At 40.0% G+C, this 14,710-nt stretch overlaps 1 protein-coding gene across 4 annotated transcripts in view; it reads right to left on the minus strand.

The window, feature by feature from the left end:
- Positions 1-1,042: 1,042 nt before the first annotated feature.
- Positions 1,043-14,710, minus strand: part of LOC106664205 (mucin-17) — a 143,978-nt gene continuing 130,310 nt past the window's right edge. The window contains exons 4-19 of one of the 4 annotated variants that reach the window (XM_024226547.1): positions 12,694-12,917; positions 12,275-12,635; positions 7,684-12,219; positions 7,383-7,624; positions 7,196-7,325; positions 6,989-7,135; positions 6,787-6,909; positions 6,423-6,658; positions 6,158-6,349; positions 5,988-6,096; positions 5,798-5,930; positions 2,592-2,666; positions 2,247-2,337; positions 2,110-2,187; positions 1,987-2,033; positions 1,043-1,916 (exon numbers count right to left, since the gene is read on the minus strand). In XM_024226547.1, the coding sequence (XP_024082315.1) occupies positions 1,995-2,033; positions 2,110-2,187; positions 2,247-2,337; positions 2,592-2,666; positions 5,798-5,930; positions 5,988-6,096; positions 6,158-6,349; positions 6,423-6,658; positions 6,787-6,909; positions 6,989-7,135; positions 7,196-7,325; positions 7,383-7,624; positions 7,684-12,219; positions 12,275-12,635; positions 12,694-12,917 (6,716 nt within the window). In that variant the 3' untranslated portion in view covers positions 1,043-1,916; positions 1,987-1,994. Of the gene's footprint in view, positions 1,917-1,986; positions 2,034-2,109; positions 2,188-2,246; positions 2,338-2,591; positions 2,667-5,797; positions 5,931-5,987; positions 6,097-6,157; positions 6,368-6,422; positions 6,659-6,786; positions 6,910-6,988; positions 7,136-7,195; positions 7,326-7,382; positions 7,625-7,683; positions 12,220-12,274; positions 12,636-12,693; positions 12,918-14,710 lie in introns of those variants that run through there. The other 3 variants (XM_014389683.2, XM_014389684.2, XR_001340142.2) reach the window with 3 other exon arrangements.

Below are 14,710 nucleotides of genomic sequence, written 5' to 3' on the forward strand. Positions count from 1 at the left end.
AATTAGGAGCACAACGGTCTGACTTCCATGTTTTATACAAAGAAGTGAATCTGGAATTAGGAGAAAATCACCATTATTTAAATAAAAATTATAATTTGAATATGATAAGTGTGGTAATGAAAGCAAGAGGTCAGTTGCTGTCTCTTAATTACTCGGTCCACAGAAATGAGGAAGCGTACCGTTGTGCTTTGTGTAATTTAGGTGTGTATGAGGATAGCTTAGGTGGTTTGGCAAATTTAGAAAAAAATGAAGTAATTTCATTTTTGAATGGGCAGAACTGGCACAGTCTCTACAATTATGTTTTGTACTCCCTAAAATACAGAGCGTTCCTAATCAATAATTTCAATTATTAATAAAGTATTGTGTAAATTATGACTATTTGTATTAGTATTGTTAGTGTTAATATTCGTATTATTCTATGTTTTTTCTTTAAGCAACTCGACAGACAGCCTGTAGGCTATTGTCTAGGATGTTTTATGTACTGAATATTTTTTTGTAAAATAATTTTTATTGTAAATAAACATCATGATCTATGTATCTATTGAATTCGTTGGATGTTGGTAGTTTAGCGGTGCCCCACAGTTCTAGTCCATATGTCCAAATCGATTTCAGTAGTGTTCTGTACAGTGTTAGTTCGTTTTTTGTCGATACATTAGATTTACATCCGAGTAGTTTATAGAATAGTCCGAATCGTCTATTCAGTTCTGTCTTTTTATTTGGATGTGTTGTTTCCACGTCAGTCGTGAGTCAAGATAGTAATATGGGTGCACTTGTTTTCATTCGTTTTTATTCTCCATGTTTTGCTCCATTCTGCAATCAGATGAACGTGTGATTGGAGCTCCTCCGAAGCTTTTTCGGGATGCATAAATGTTTCATTATGAACGAAATTTCATTCCTCGACGTTAAATCCATTAAATGAATGTCAATCGAGCTTAAAATATGGTAGATAGAATAACATCGAAAGATTAGAATGGATTACTACAAAATTAAATAAACACAATAAATTTTTGTTAGAACATTTATTTCATGTATTTAATACAAAAATAATTACAATAACATTAACTTAATAAAATACTTTTTCCCTCCATGGGTGAAAAAAACATTCAAAAACGCTAATATACTGCAGGTAAAGATATGCATATAATGAATGTAAATCATTATGTTGGATGATAAATATTTGCATGTTTAGTTTTGCATGTTTTTCTTTCTTTAACCTAAAAAAATAAAATTTGGCTAATACAAAATTAAAAACAATTTACAAAATGACACTCCTTTTGGCACTACTTATAAACTAATTTTATTACTCCTTCACTTTTTCGTTCTTCTTCAAAACAACTGTACTCGTCATTTATCCCCTACATTTTAATATTAGGTCGATATGTACAAATTGTTTGACATAAATTTATGTATTTTTGTTTCTTTTATAGCAACCCTAACACCTAATTCTATGTCGGGAATCTGATCATAACGAACATCAATTCCTATTTATAAATCAGTTCACATTATTTAATAATAATATTACAGATAAAAATGCTCATTATAATTATTGTCAACTTAGCAGCGCATGTACAGACCTAGACATATAAATTAATAATTCATTATTACTTTACAAATATTTACAAAGAAAGATACATTCGTTTCCTAGACTATCGAAAACGAGTTTCAAAGGCAAGCAAGGGGACGATGAATTTGGTTTTTTTTAATTAAAAAAAATATATTTTTTTTAATAACATAAAATGGTAATAACGTGTTAGTCCATGATATAAAGGTTAGCAAAGGTACTTAGAAAGTTTTTATGATAAATAACTCAAAGAATGTTCTAACCAATCTTATTAATTTCAGTACTAACACTAGGAGTACAGTTGTTCAGGCACTAACTTTTTTTCTTGAAATTTTGGTTCAGTTCCTTACTAATTCTGAAAAAAATGTAAATTTTTTAAAATAGGGAATTAATTTCTTGCAATCAGGCTGGAGATTTTGTTTTACCTGGGTTATCAAAGGGAGTCAAAATTGGATATGTCACTTCCATTACCCTGAAAAACGAACGCCGTTAAATTCAACTCAAAAATTTATATTATAAATTTGACTATAGATTTGGTGATAACATACCCGGTCAGGTTTGTAAAGATGCGACTGGGGCATGACAAAAGTCGAGCCGATGTCCCGTTCTACCATCGTATGGCCTTCCTAAAGCACAACCAATCAGTCAAAGGCACACAAATATGGACAAAATTCGATTAACATACATCACTCATGTGCTTGTCATAATGACCTTGCAGGCACTTCGTCGGGGGATGGATCGTTGTTTCATCGTACGATCTTGCTTCCGAGACGGTCCTGTTCAATTCGCATAAAAATATTTTAGTTTAAAACGAACCAAAATCGCAATTCTGAAATCTGCGTTAGTCTGTCCTACTGTTAACTCTGTCCGGTTGTTCAATTTAAAAAAAAGTACAAAAAAACAAGAAGGAAAAAGAGTACAGTAGTACAGATCAGTTAAAACAAAAACCTTCAAGGAAAGAAAACATGCTGATTATAATAAAATGTGTGATCGAGCAGAAAGAAGAAAATGAAAAAGAAGAAATTCTTACAGTAAGTCAATTTTTGATGTGTCTAGCAGTTCGGCTTCTAATGTAGGTGGAGGAGGTATGTCCACTATTATTGAACTGTAAATCAATAAAGTTGAATAAACATAAAATTGAGGATAGTGCACGTGCTGGCAAAGATTAAAAAATAAATTTTTACACAGAACAAGAGTAAAGAAAAATCCCAAGCAGGTTTATAAATGGAAATGTAAATGTTTAAACTTTTTCTGGGTTGCAGGAATCGTTTAGAAAAATATTCTTGAATGTGCCAAATTGTTTTGCCTTCTTTCGTAAAAGGAATATGAATAAATATACATTGAGCAAATAGTGTAAGATGTTTGGTGTATGGTCAAAAAAGAAGAAAGAATCTAGGTCCATTTGTTACATAGACCTACCAAAAAGAGATATTGTGGCTTTATTATTTTTCATATATTTTACCCAAGAAATTTTTAAATAAAAATCCATATGTTGGAACGGTTTTCAATTCCGAAAACATGCTGACAACCACAATAAGTCAAGGCCAAAAGCTTGTGAAGTGTTTACAGTTTCTTTCTTCTTTCTTTGATCATAGCAGATCCACATCTTGCACTACGTACCACTGGTAGATAATTTACACCCAGTCATTGAGCAAATAGTATTGTTATGGATCTGTCAGACGAGGAGGCAGTGGGGAGAGAAACCAGCCACTGGTGGAATTCTCTTTTATTTAGTTGGGAAGGTTAAGATAGGAGGTCACGATGACGTTTTAGACGGCGTGGAGGATTATAAGGGTGGGATGTTGAGGAAACAGTTGGCCTACCGGGTTAGGGTGGAGGGTTAGTTTAAAGTGTAAATTGAGGAAGCGTGTTCGGAACAGATTATTCACGAATGGGTCTTTAAGGTCGTTATAGATCATTTGATTTGTGACGTAGAGGAGAGCGTGGGTTCGTTGGATGTTGGAGGATTTAGCCGAGCCCAGTTCGTCTCCATAATCCAATTATATATGATGTTTTGTAAGCAGTTAGTTTGTTAATATCATTAGTTAATTTTTATGTAAGGTATTGGTTGAGATAATAACAGGGTCACGAGCGGGATCGAACCAACGACCTTCGGCTAAATACACCGCTGCTCTACCACTTGAGCTCGTGACTTCGATTCAATCGGACACCAACTCCCCATCTCAACCTACCTTTCAAAGTGTCCCTCTGTTTTACCATTTTTCAAATTTTGTATACCAGGATTCGGTTCTCGGCGACGAATGAAATGACCACGGAGAGCTTTAGTAAAGATATATTTCGTTTTACTTATTAAATCCATTATATTTCGTGGTCTAATTGACCAAATAACTTCTTTCAATTAATTAATCTTTATGTCTATCAAATTACTTCTTTCTCTCTTTTTATGTTAGGTTTTGGTTGAAATGAAAAAGCTAGAGCCACGAGCGGGAGATGGGGAGTGGTGTCCGAGTAGCTCAAGTGGTAGAGCAGCGGCGAATTTAGCCGAAGGTCATGGGTTCGAATCCCGCTCGTGACACTGACATTTTTATCTCAACCAATACCTTACATAAATTCTTTTCAATTAAGGTTTTGGTTGAGATAAAAAAGTCATTGCCACAAGCGGGATTCGAACCCACGGCCTTCGGCTAAATACGCCGCTCCTCTACCACTTGAGCTAGCGTGACACTCGGACACTAACTTCCCATCTCAACCTCACTTTTTTTAAATTTTCCCTCCTTTTTGCCATTTTTGAATTGCCAATTTTGCCAACTGATAAGAATTTATTTGGATAAGCGGACCACGAAACCTAATAAAACCTCACAAAAAGATTAATTAATTGAAACATGTTATTTGGTCAATCGGACCACGAAATCGAATGAATTTATATGATTAGGGTTGATTTTGGTCCCAGTAAGCGTATGAATCGTAACTTAAGAAGACATAAAAAAATAAAGACGTTTTTCTCAATCTGACAGTTTGGATGAAATGATATGGAGATAGATTTCTCATAAGGCAAAATGAATCGAAGCAAGAAAAAACGTCATATTGGAAATGATGATGCGTTGAGTTCCGCACTAAAGTTGGGGCAATGGCGAAAAGCGTTTGAATAACTCAAAAATCTGCGAGTAGAGACATAACCTGTGCCGGTTCGACACGTCAAATTTATGGTTTATGGTTCAAATTAAAATACCCGATAGAGAAGACTAGTAGAAAGGGATTCCAGTTAATGCCGATTAAATCTGGTATAAGATGATTCTGGCCGAGTATGGGTCAGGAGTTGGGATCTATGGAAATAAACCAAAGAGTGGAATTCATTTAGACCTTGGGTCATATGCGAGAGACTTTTAGGCGGAGAATATGGCTATTGAACATAAGGAGATCAAAACGCTGGAATACCAAGAGCCATCTACTCAGACAGCCAGGCGGTTTTAAAATTCAGAGTTTTGGGATGCATCAGGGCCCTGTCAGCCATTGGAGGCAACAACAAAGTTATCAGTTTGGATACCAGGGCATGCAAGGCAGAGGCCGATAAATTGGCCAAGGAAAGTTCGACGAGGAAACCTTTGTGACATTTGACATCTGATATTCCAAATTGCAAAGTCCTTAGATCCATAAGACAATGGGTTAAGAATACGTCGTCGATTCAAGGGATTCTATTCCAGAACAGAAACGTAGGAAAAAGTTCATGAAAAAAACCATCACAGAAACTAACGGCATAACTATTAAAGATTGAAGTAGGGACTGCTGACTGGAGGCTCCAGACTAGACCCGGGAGGCAAATGTATAGGCTCCAGTTTGTGCCAGGAAGAAGAAACAGCGGAACATGTCTTCAGCTGGTCGGAAGGCCTATGCAGTGTAACATTCCTACTCCTGGGTGAGGAACTTTAGATAATTAAGATAGATTAGATAACCAATATTGGTCGCGGTGTGTAAGGTCGTAAAGAGGCCGGTTCCTTTTAATTTTAATTTTAATTGCATGTCGTGTTTATCGCCGTTTTGTTATTTATTTTTCTATGTTATTTTATGTGTATTTCGTTATTGCAAATTTGTATGTTTATTACTTTTCAGTGTGAGTTCATTTTAATTTAAGTGTTTACTCTTTTTGGGCTATGTATGACGAACAGGCGGTAGTATAGCTGAATTGCTCAGTCAACAAATACTCCGAGTAACTGTTTTAAAATATTTGATTTTGCACGCGCTTGAACAAAATATTGCAATTTAATTTTTTTTAATTACCTGTCAGCGGTTCTTATTGTGCTGAAACCAGTCTGACCTAAATCGGTGTGTGGTTCGGTTATGTAGCATTCGTGGATTTCTTTCGTTCTGCCGACAGTCGCAGAAACTTCAAATCCAGCCGACACCAAGGCACCTTTAACAAGGAATATTAATTTCTGGGAAATAGACTTCGCGGGTGGTCGCCCATTACCTGCAGAAGGCTTCCTCGAAGGCGATGGGATTTGCGTTTTCTTCGGACTCGGAGGGTCGTGAGAATGGTTCGTCGAACTGCTCGGTTTTCTGCTGTTACTCCTTGATCCCTGTTATCAATAAAATAATATAGTTTGACATAAAACCCTATAAACGCCTGTTTGTACAAACCGGTTTTTCTATCGTGAGATACTTCAGGAGTTTCTGTTCAGGGCCGAACGTAGACATTGGCTGTACTGGTACTGGTCTGTATTTTGCCCTCGGAATCATAACAGTGAGGGATCTGTCTCTCTGTTCCATTGTGCCGTGGAAGCTAAGTGGCGGCGAAGGAGCTTTGCTCTGTTTTCTGCAAGGTCTAGGTCTCTGTGCGTTCAAAGCCACCTACACGATCGTGTATTTTATTTCTCGTCAGTAATGAGTAAAGTTGGTGATTTACCTGTTTGATGTACGGCGGGGGTGTGTGCTCCATACTGGCCTCGCTCGATGTATCCATGTTGATCATGGCTCTCTTGTCTGCCGGCGAAGGTCTCGGTGGCCTGAACCTGAAACCTTGCGGTCTCAGGGCTGCCGCCGCTTTTCTGACCGGCCTTCTCCTCATGCACGACAGCACAAGACAAACGACGAGCAGCACCATCAAGCTGATTCCGACAAGAGAAAGTATGAGCAGCATGACTGAAAAACAAAAGAACCATCAAAAATTATGAAAGGGCGAAGTCTCACTATTGACATATTAGTTGACTAGAACAGCTTATATTTCAGAGTACCTAAAAATCTTCATTTTGATTTATTTTTCTACGTACCTTTTAGATTAATTTGGCAGTATTGGCCGGCGTACCACTGGAAGCATTCACACAATTCTTCTTCTTCGTTTCTCGTGAAGCAATTCCCATGGAAGTTGCACCGCTGGCAGCCTATCATTTCAGCTGAAATTTCAATATTTATTTGCCCAATTGTATTCTCATTCAGAATAAAATTTTTCGAAGTCGGTTTAAACTTTTTTACCTGAGCAAACACGTCCTGGGTAAAGTGTGTTATGAGAAAGGTCGGTGAATCCTTCTTTGCAACTACACGTGTACGTCCCGCGTAAGTTGAAGCATTGCGCGTTCTCCGAACAATCGTGAAATTTCGTATCATTACATTCATCGAAATCTGTAAACGTTTAAAATTAGTCCGATAGAGGAAATACTAGGCGGGTGATAAAGTCATCACCTTCGGCTCTCAAGTGTTCAATTTTCTCTTTGGACGCATGAAGATCCGTCCCGCCTATGCTGAAGTTGTTCGACATCAAATGCTTTTTAAACATCTCCATGAGCTTCATCTCATCCGTGTTTTCAGATAGCTGAAAATATCAAGACATATTAAACATTTCTTTAAAATGTATTACACATTAAATTACCTGGATATAAAAGTTGGCCATGGCGTTGTCTTCTTTATTATCCGGCTTGAAACCAGTTATTTGAAGACTGTGGTAAACATCTCGTATTTCAGACTGCATTATCATTCTGTCCAGTCCTTCTTTGGTCGCTTCAGAAAGTGCCTGATAATCAGTCGAATTGGTGTCGAGGAGGGTCGGGGAATATGTGATTTTTTCAGGGCCTAATCTTTCGAGAGGGATGCTCAAACGGAACGTGTAGGTAGCTGAAATTACACATAAATAATTAATTTATGACTTAAAGATTAAGCGCGATTGGACTCACGTTTACACGGCCTGTCCGGGAACATCCTTGCGAAACCTGGCCTGCATACGCATCTCATGATGTTGTTGATCTTTTGGCACCTCTCGTTCTTTGTCGCTTTACAGTCCGGTTTACACTCGTTATCTGAAGAATGGTGGGATAAAAACCCGCCCAGAAGGACGTTCGGATTGACTTCCTCTTCTTCTTCAGGCGCTTCGATTTCTAATGGTGGCTCGTCGGGGTCGTATTTAGCAGGGGCGTATTGTGAATCTTTGTCCGTCATGATGACCAGAATCGAATCGTTGTCGTTTGTGCCCGCCGTCACCGAGTCGGATTCTTGGACTATTTTAGTCGATTCGGGATGCGGTGGTGTAATAGTCGGAAACACTGTAGTCGTTACTTGCGGCATTGTTGTGGTTACTGTCGACAATATGCTCGTGGGCTTTACTAGAGTATGGATTTCTGTCACGGTATCGAGTAGGGTCGACGTCAAAGTTTTAGTGACAACCAACGTGTGCGTCGACGGCTTTTGCCCTTTGCTCTGGATTATTTTAGATTCCGTTGTCGTGACGGTTAACGTCTGCGTATGAGTGACTACGTGAGTTGTCGCCACGGGAGATACTATTATATTCTGAACAGTGAATGTTTTTGTCGTAGGCTTGTTGCCGACGTTTCCAGCCGGACTCGAGCCGAGTGGATGCTTATCCGCTGGACGGTCTCTTATAAAGAACGGTATTATGCTGTTGTGTAATTTAGTCGCTCTGGCTGGAATAACGAATTGAGTCGCTGGACTGCTGTCGAAGGTCGTGGGCGAGACGGGCGAGGCAGACTCCACGACAAGCGTCGGTTTCAACGACTCAGTCGATGTTGGCAACGATTCTTCTGGGAAGACTGTTTCCGATCCGACAAGAAAAGGTTTTTGAGTTGATGGTCTTGTATTATCCTGCGAGGCCAATGTCGGTGTGTAAAATTTTGTAGATAGCGGAGAGGAGTCGGGATATTTCGGTTTATTTTTATTCAGATGACCTCCAGGTTTGAAGTTGTTGTTAAGAACGACTTTACTCTCTGGTGCGATCACTTCTGGTTTGGCAGGGGGTTCAACTACGAGAGATCCTTCTAAAATGGGGTTTATACTTTCGTGAGACGTCGCTGACGGCTTGGTGTCGTTTCTGTCGGTCGTCTGCCTGTTTTTGTTTCCGTTTCGAACAAAATCGTCCGTCGGTTTAGGAGGTGAAAGAATTTCCGTCGGCACCGGAGGCAGCGGCGGTCTCTCGGTTTCTAAAAACGTCGGTTTCTTGGGCCTGGATTCGATTGTGGGCAGAGGCCTTTCGAACTTGTAGGGAGGTGGATTCGGACGTTTCCTGAAAGGCGGAAACGGCCTTCTGCTGCTCTGAGACGGGCGATGTGTCGTTTTGTCGTGGTTCGGGTATCGAGTCGCCGCTGGCGGAGTCAAACCAAGAACGGCATCGCTTTGGTATGCAGAATTTCTGTCTCGATCGATTTCCATGTTGATCGGCCTCGCCGTGTTGTCTTCTTCCTTCGAAGACGGAGGGATTTCGTATGTTGTAAGTTGAGGGGGAGTTTCATAAGTCGGAAGAGGAAGTTTCTCATCCATATTCATAGCGTAAACGGTGTTGTCGAATGGTGGTTTTGCCGAAGGATGCTGGGGTTGGTTCTGTGGAGCCGTTTGGTCTCTGTTTAAATCAAAAGGGCTATGAGAAGTGCCGACGACATCTACTTTATCGCTGACTATCAATATATGATCCATGTCGTCCTTTGGTGTCATATTTGTAGGTTTTCCCACTGCGACTGTGGCCTGCGAGTCCTCGCCGAACGTGTTGACGTTGGGTATCCCTTTAATGATCGGAGGAGGTTTCTCGGTGTTTTCGAAACCTAAGACGACCGGTCTGGAGTTAATTGCGGAATACTTGACTCCGTTTGCGCCGGACGTGTTGATATCGGGTCGTATCGCGGGTTTCGGCGGTGCTGGTTCGCCGTCATAGTCGAAAAAAGGCTTCGACTTGAGTGGCTGGTTAATCCTCTCGCCACTCCCATCGGTGTGATATTCACTGTTGACCGAGGATTCGCTATCTTGGTCCTCGATATCGTGTCCCAAATGATAATTGACCAATGCAGAAATCGGCGGTGGAGGGGGTGTCATATATTCCAAGCCCGTAGCGTGTTCCAGGATGAAGTTCGCCGCTGGCCTTTTTCCGGTGACAGGCCGCCTTTTGTTGTTGTCGTTGGTCGGAACCTTGAAAACTTCGGACTCAATCCCTTGAGGAGAAAGAGGGACGTCCATCCGTATCGCGTTGGAGGGTATGTGTGCGGCATGAGGCGGTTTGTTTTCGCTGGAAGTGCTCAGGCCGGCGACACCGACCATCCCTACTTCCACATCCGGGTAGGGTGAAGGTTCGTTGAAGATTTCACCCTTCTGGTTGTGTTTTTCGGGCTCCCCGTTGTAAACCAACGCTGTCGACACTCCGTGAGGAATGACTACATTGGCCACTTGAGACGGTTGTATGTTCACCAATAACGGATGGTTAAATTGGTTTTCTTCAAGCTTTTCATCTTTATACACTTGCTGTGAAACGCTGACATTTATAAAATGAGACGGTTCGTCTTTGTTCTCATGTTTTTCAAATGAAGGTTTAGGCACTTTGAATACGGGTCTGTATTTCAGATATTGGTGATCGGTCTGGGGCTGTTTCAATTTATTGTTGTAGTTAACGTTCTGTTCTCCCTGAGATTTCAATCCAGGCAGATTACTTACTATTTGCGGTAATTTAGGATGTTTGTTATTTCCTGGATACAGATTGACCAAAGTTTGCGACTGTTCGTTCTGAGAGTCGATGGGGTATGGGAAATCGGGGTCAGTCGGGACGTCGACCTTTATTTCAGGATAATTTTTGTGAGGCACGTTTAATTTAGGGGGTACTCGATCTCTCAAGGGGATGTAGTGATCTCTGACGGGCGGAGGAGGAGCCAGTATCGTTCCTCCACCAATGTGATGGTCTCTCTTCGGTGGAAACCTCGGTATCTCGGGATTCGAAGGTACTCTGTGAGGTACGTGACTGCTTGGGTATCTTTCTTGATCTCTCGGGGGCCAGTTGGGCTTCGGCGGCGAAGATTGGGGAGGAGGTGGCGGCGGCGGCGGCTTCATACCCTCAACGTTGTCTTTTCCGAAGGGCTTGACGGGGGGGCGAGGACCGTGTACGGCGTGCTTTCCGATAATTACATCGCTGTTGGTTGTAATCACTTGACCAGGGCTTATGGGAATTCCGCCCGAGAGCAGTGCGGCTTCGATGTTGGGTCTGTCTCGTAAAGGTTTCGTCCGCTGGTTTACTTCTGGGTAAATGTTGTGACCGTCGTAGTGTTGACTCTCTGAGGGTTCGCTGTCGAACACTCCTCCCACCGGGATGTAAACCGGCGATCTAGGGGTGGTGCCGATTTCTTTTTGCTGCGTTTCAAAAGGGTTGTGAGGTGCGAAATGGACCACCGGTCTCGGAGCGGACACGTTTGGTTGTTTTCCGTTGAAATTCGAATGGAACAAATCAGCCATCGCGTTTATAACAGGGCCGAGGGCGTTGAAACCGTTAAATATGTTAACAGATCCGGAGCTTCCACTCGTTATTGGACCGTTTACTATATCTGGTATCGACACTTGGTCCTTGTCGTAATCTGTCACTTTTGTGTTGTATGTCTGACTGGCTGAAGTCGGAGAAGGCTTAGCAGTTTTTGACAGCGTGGGCGTAGCAGTTTTCGATTGAAGATTGTGATCTTTGTGCGAATCGGTGAAAGACGGTTGGACGAAACTCGGCGTGCTGTCCATTTGGTCTTCTTCGTCGAAGAATATGATAGTTGAGCCAGTGATGACGTTACTCGGCGTCACTTCGGTAAAAGACGTCGCCACACTCGGCGATTCGGTCTCTCGGATCAAGTCGGACGTCATAGCCGTAATTTCCATCTGGTCACCGTTGTTCAAAGTAGCCGTCGCAATTATAGAATCGTGATTATCGTTAACCGAACTTTTTAACAGGTCTAAATAACCGGTGTCGAGAAGGCCGCTGTCTACAGTTTCGGTGACAATGTTCTGTTGCACTTTCGTTCTCGATTTAACTACTATACTGGGCGATTTGTTGTCTTGAAGCAGAGTTGTAAAGTAGGTGAACGTGGTCAGGTATGTTTTCGTGGCGAAAAGATTTATCGGTTGAGAATCCGACTGGTCTCCAGTTTCGTGGACTTTAGTCTCTGGGGTCTGTGCGACCTCCGTCGACGTCTTCTTCGGCTGTATCGTGAACGTTTCGGTAACTATATCCGAAGACGTTGCCACTTCCGTGTTGACGATGGTCTTACCGTCTTCAACTTTCGTCTTGAAATATGTGTAAGTGGCGAAGTAAGTTTTGGTCACGTCCGTCGTGATGGCAGTAGGTCGGATTTCTTCAGACAACGATGAAGGTAAGTAATCCGATTCAGTGATGACTACTTGAGTCAAGACGTCTTCAGTACTCACGACTTTCATCTCATCTCCTTCACTCAACGTTTTCGTATAGGCAACTAAAAACAAAAAAAAATTAACCGACGATTCATAATTTAAATACTGATTATTTACCTGTGCTTAGGTATGTATTGGTATCTTGAACTGGCAATTCTGAAGGCTGGATAAAATTGGACTGCTCGGTGACCGTATTCGACACTGTCTTCTTTGACGTCACGACCAGAGGAAGTTCACCGTCCACGAGCGTGTTCAAGTAAGTGTACGTGGTGTGGTACACTCCTGTCATCAGCTCGGGGCTGCTGGTAAGGGTGAAGTGGTCGACGGGCCTCGTCTTGCTCGGATTGACCTCCTCCGTCACAACGTTCGATACGACTTTTTCTCGGCTCGAAACCACCGTGGATCCTTCTTGAGCAAAAGTCGTCAGGTAAGTGTACGTCGTCATGTATGTTTTCGTTATGAAATCGTTATGCGGTTTCTAAAAACAGAAAAACAATTGAAAACCGAGAAAAGGGATTAAAATATTCGAAACTCACTTGACTCTCCTGAGGCAACAGCATCATCATGTGGTCCGTCAACGTGCTAGGTGCTAGAGTTATGGGCTTGGCCAGGCCAGATGGGATCACCCTAAGCTGAGGAGAGCCAGGAAGCGTGCTTTTACCCCCAGCGACGATCACCTCCACTCCATTGCTCATTACTTTAGTGGCCAAATTGTATCGTGGCTCAACAACGTACAGCCCTCTGCCGATCTCAGTATTTGCTGGGTAAAGCACATAAAGTCGATTAGAATATTTTATACTCTTAAGAAAAGTAAACTGAATTCGGAATGCTAAATGCACATTCAACCTTAAAACGTTAAAAATAATTTCGCTCTATGTAATTGTTTAAAGTCGACAGCAGGGTTTTTAAACTGAAATTTTATGTTTCACTGTAATACAAAATTTTATGCTCGCTCAACGCCAACTGTATGTCACTCTCTATCTAAAATCGATAAAGTAATAATGAATACAGTGAAACTTCCCTCAACGTACACCTCTAAAAACCGGACGCCTCTCTTGGGCGGAGTAATTCTGATTCGCGACGTTTTCCTACATTTTTTACATTAAAATCTTCTCTAGAGCACTTCTAGTTAATATGATGTTAAAAAATGAGCATTGTCAGGGAAAAAAAGTTATTAATTTTTCACAAATTTGCTCGGTGAATTTGAAAACCCTCGGGTCGTAGGAAAGACAAAAATACTTAGTGTTTCGAAAATATCCATATTGTAATACCTATTGTCGCCCTCTAAGAATAAGTTTAGGATTAAGATTGATTTATTATCCATTATTTTTTACAATGTCTTAATACATTGGCATATTTATATTTTTTAATTTATTACATGTTTGTTGTTAGTTTGTACCATGCAAGACGGCTTATGCTAAGTCCTTGCATGGAGTTGTGTGGCTAATGAGTACACATATTTTTATTAATTTTTGTAATATTGTCAATAAAAATTTTAAATAAAGATTGTACTTAACTATTTACATATTTGAATGTTTGATCTAATACAGAATTTTGAATTTGTTATTTTATTGTACACTTTAGTTATACTATTATATTATAGGTGTATGTATAAGTAGTTAAGAAGTTAAATGAATTAAATCATATTGAAACAGTTTATAATTCATTTCTCAAGTCATTTGTTAATTATTTTTCTGTAGATACTTAAATTTACCTTTTGCAGAAGGCCATATAGATTGGAGAATAGTTTATTTAACAAATAGTTGTTCGGTAATTTGGTTAATTTTGGCTAATTTATTTTTTTTAATCATCGGCAGTTTGATTCTACATACAATTAATCTTGTAACACATTTGTTCTGAAACAATTTACCATTTTCCTTGCATAATAATATAAATAAATTTTTTATATAGATTTGATATATGCTGTAAACTCCTATTTCCTCAAATAATAATTTTGATGTATAACCGAATATTTTTTGTATAATATTTTCAGGCATCTTTTTTTGTAGGATATAACTGGCTCAAAAATAATCTATATGTAATCCCCCCCCCCAGCAGTAATTCCAAATTGCATTACTGATTGGAAAAGGGTTGTAAATATTCATTTTTTAGTTTTAATTTAATCTTGTAATACTAAACATGTTTTTCACTCTTAAACCAAAAGCGGACGTATAGCGGACAATATTTGCTTCCTCAATAGTGTCCGTTATAGGGAAGTTGCACTATAAATGTGTAATTAAATAATAAACGATCGGTTAGATTGACCCTCAACGTTAAACCGCTATGCGGGTTTAGTATAGCTAGAGGTAAGAGCAAAAATAATTTTAAACGGGACCAAATTTTATTAGGCCTAGGTACGTTTTCGCGATATTAAATTTACAAACCATTTTCTTTAACCACAACTTTTTAACACTTAAAAAATTAATTGTTATGAATGAGACGATTAACAAGTTTATTGAGCGATAAATTAAGGCAATAACAATTAAATTAATTTTTGATTGGGCTGATTGAATAATGAAGATGTTTGAACATAATTCAGACTTGTTTATGAAG

Source organism: Cimex lectularius, unplaced genomic scaffold (genome assembly GCF_000648675.2).
Source record: "Cimex lectularius strain Harlan isolate CLEC.00 unplaced genomic scaffold, Clec_2.1 scaffold50, whole genome shotgun sequence".
NCBI classification, from domain to species: domain Eukaryota; kingdom Metazoa; phylum Arthropoda; class Insecta; order Hemiptera; family Cimicidae; genus Cimex; species Cimex lectularius.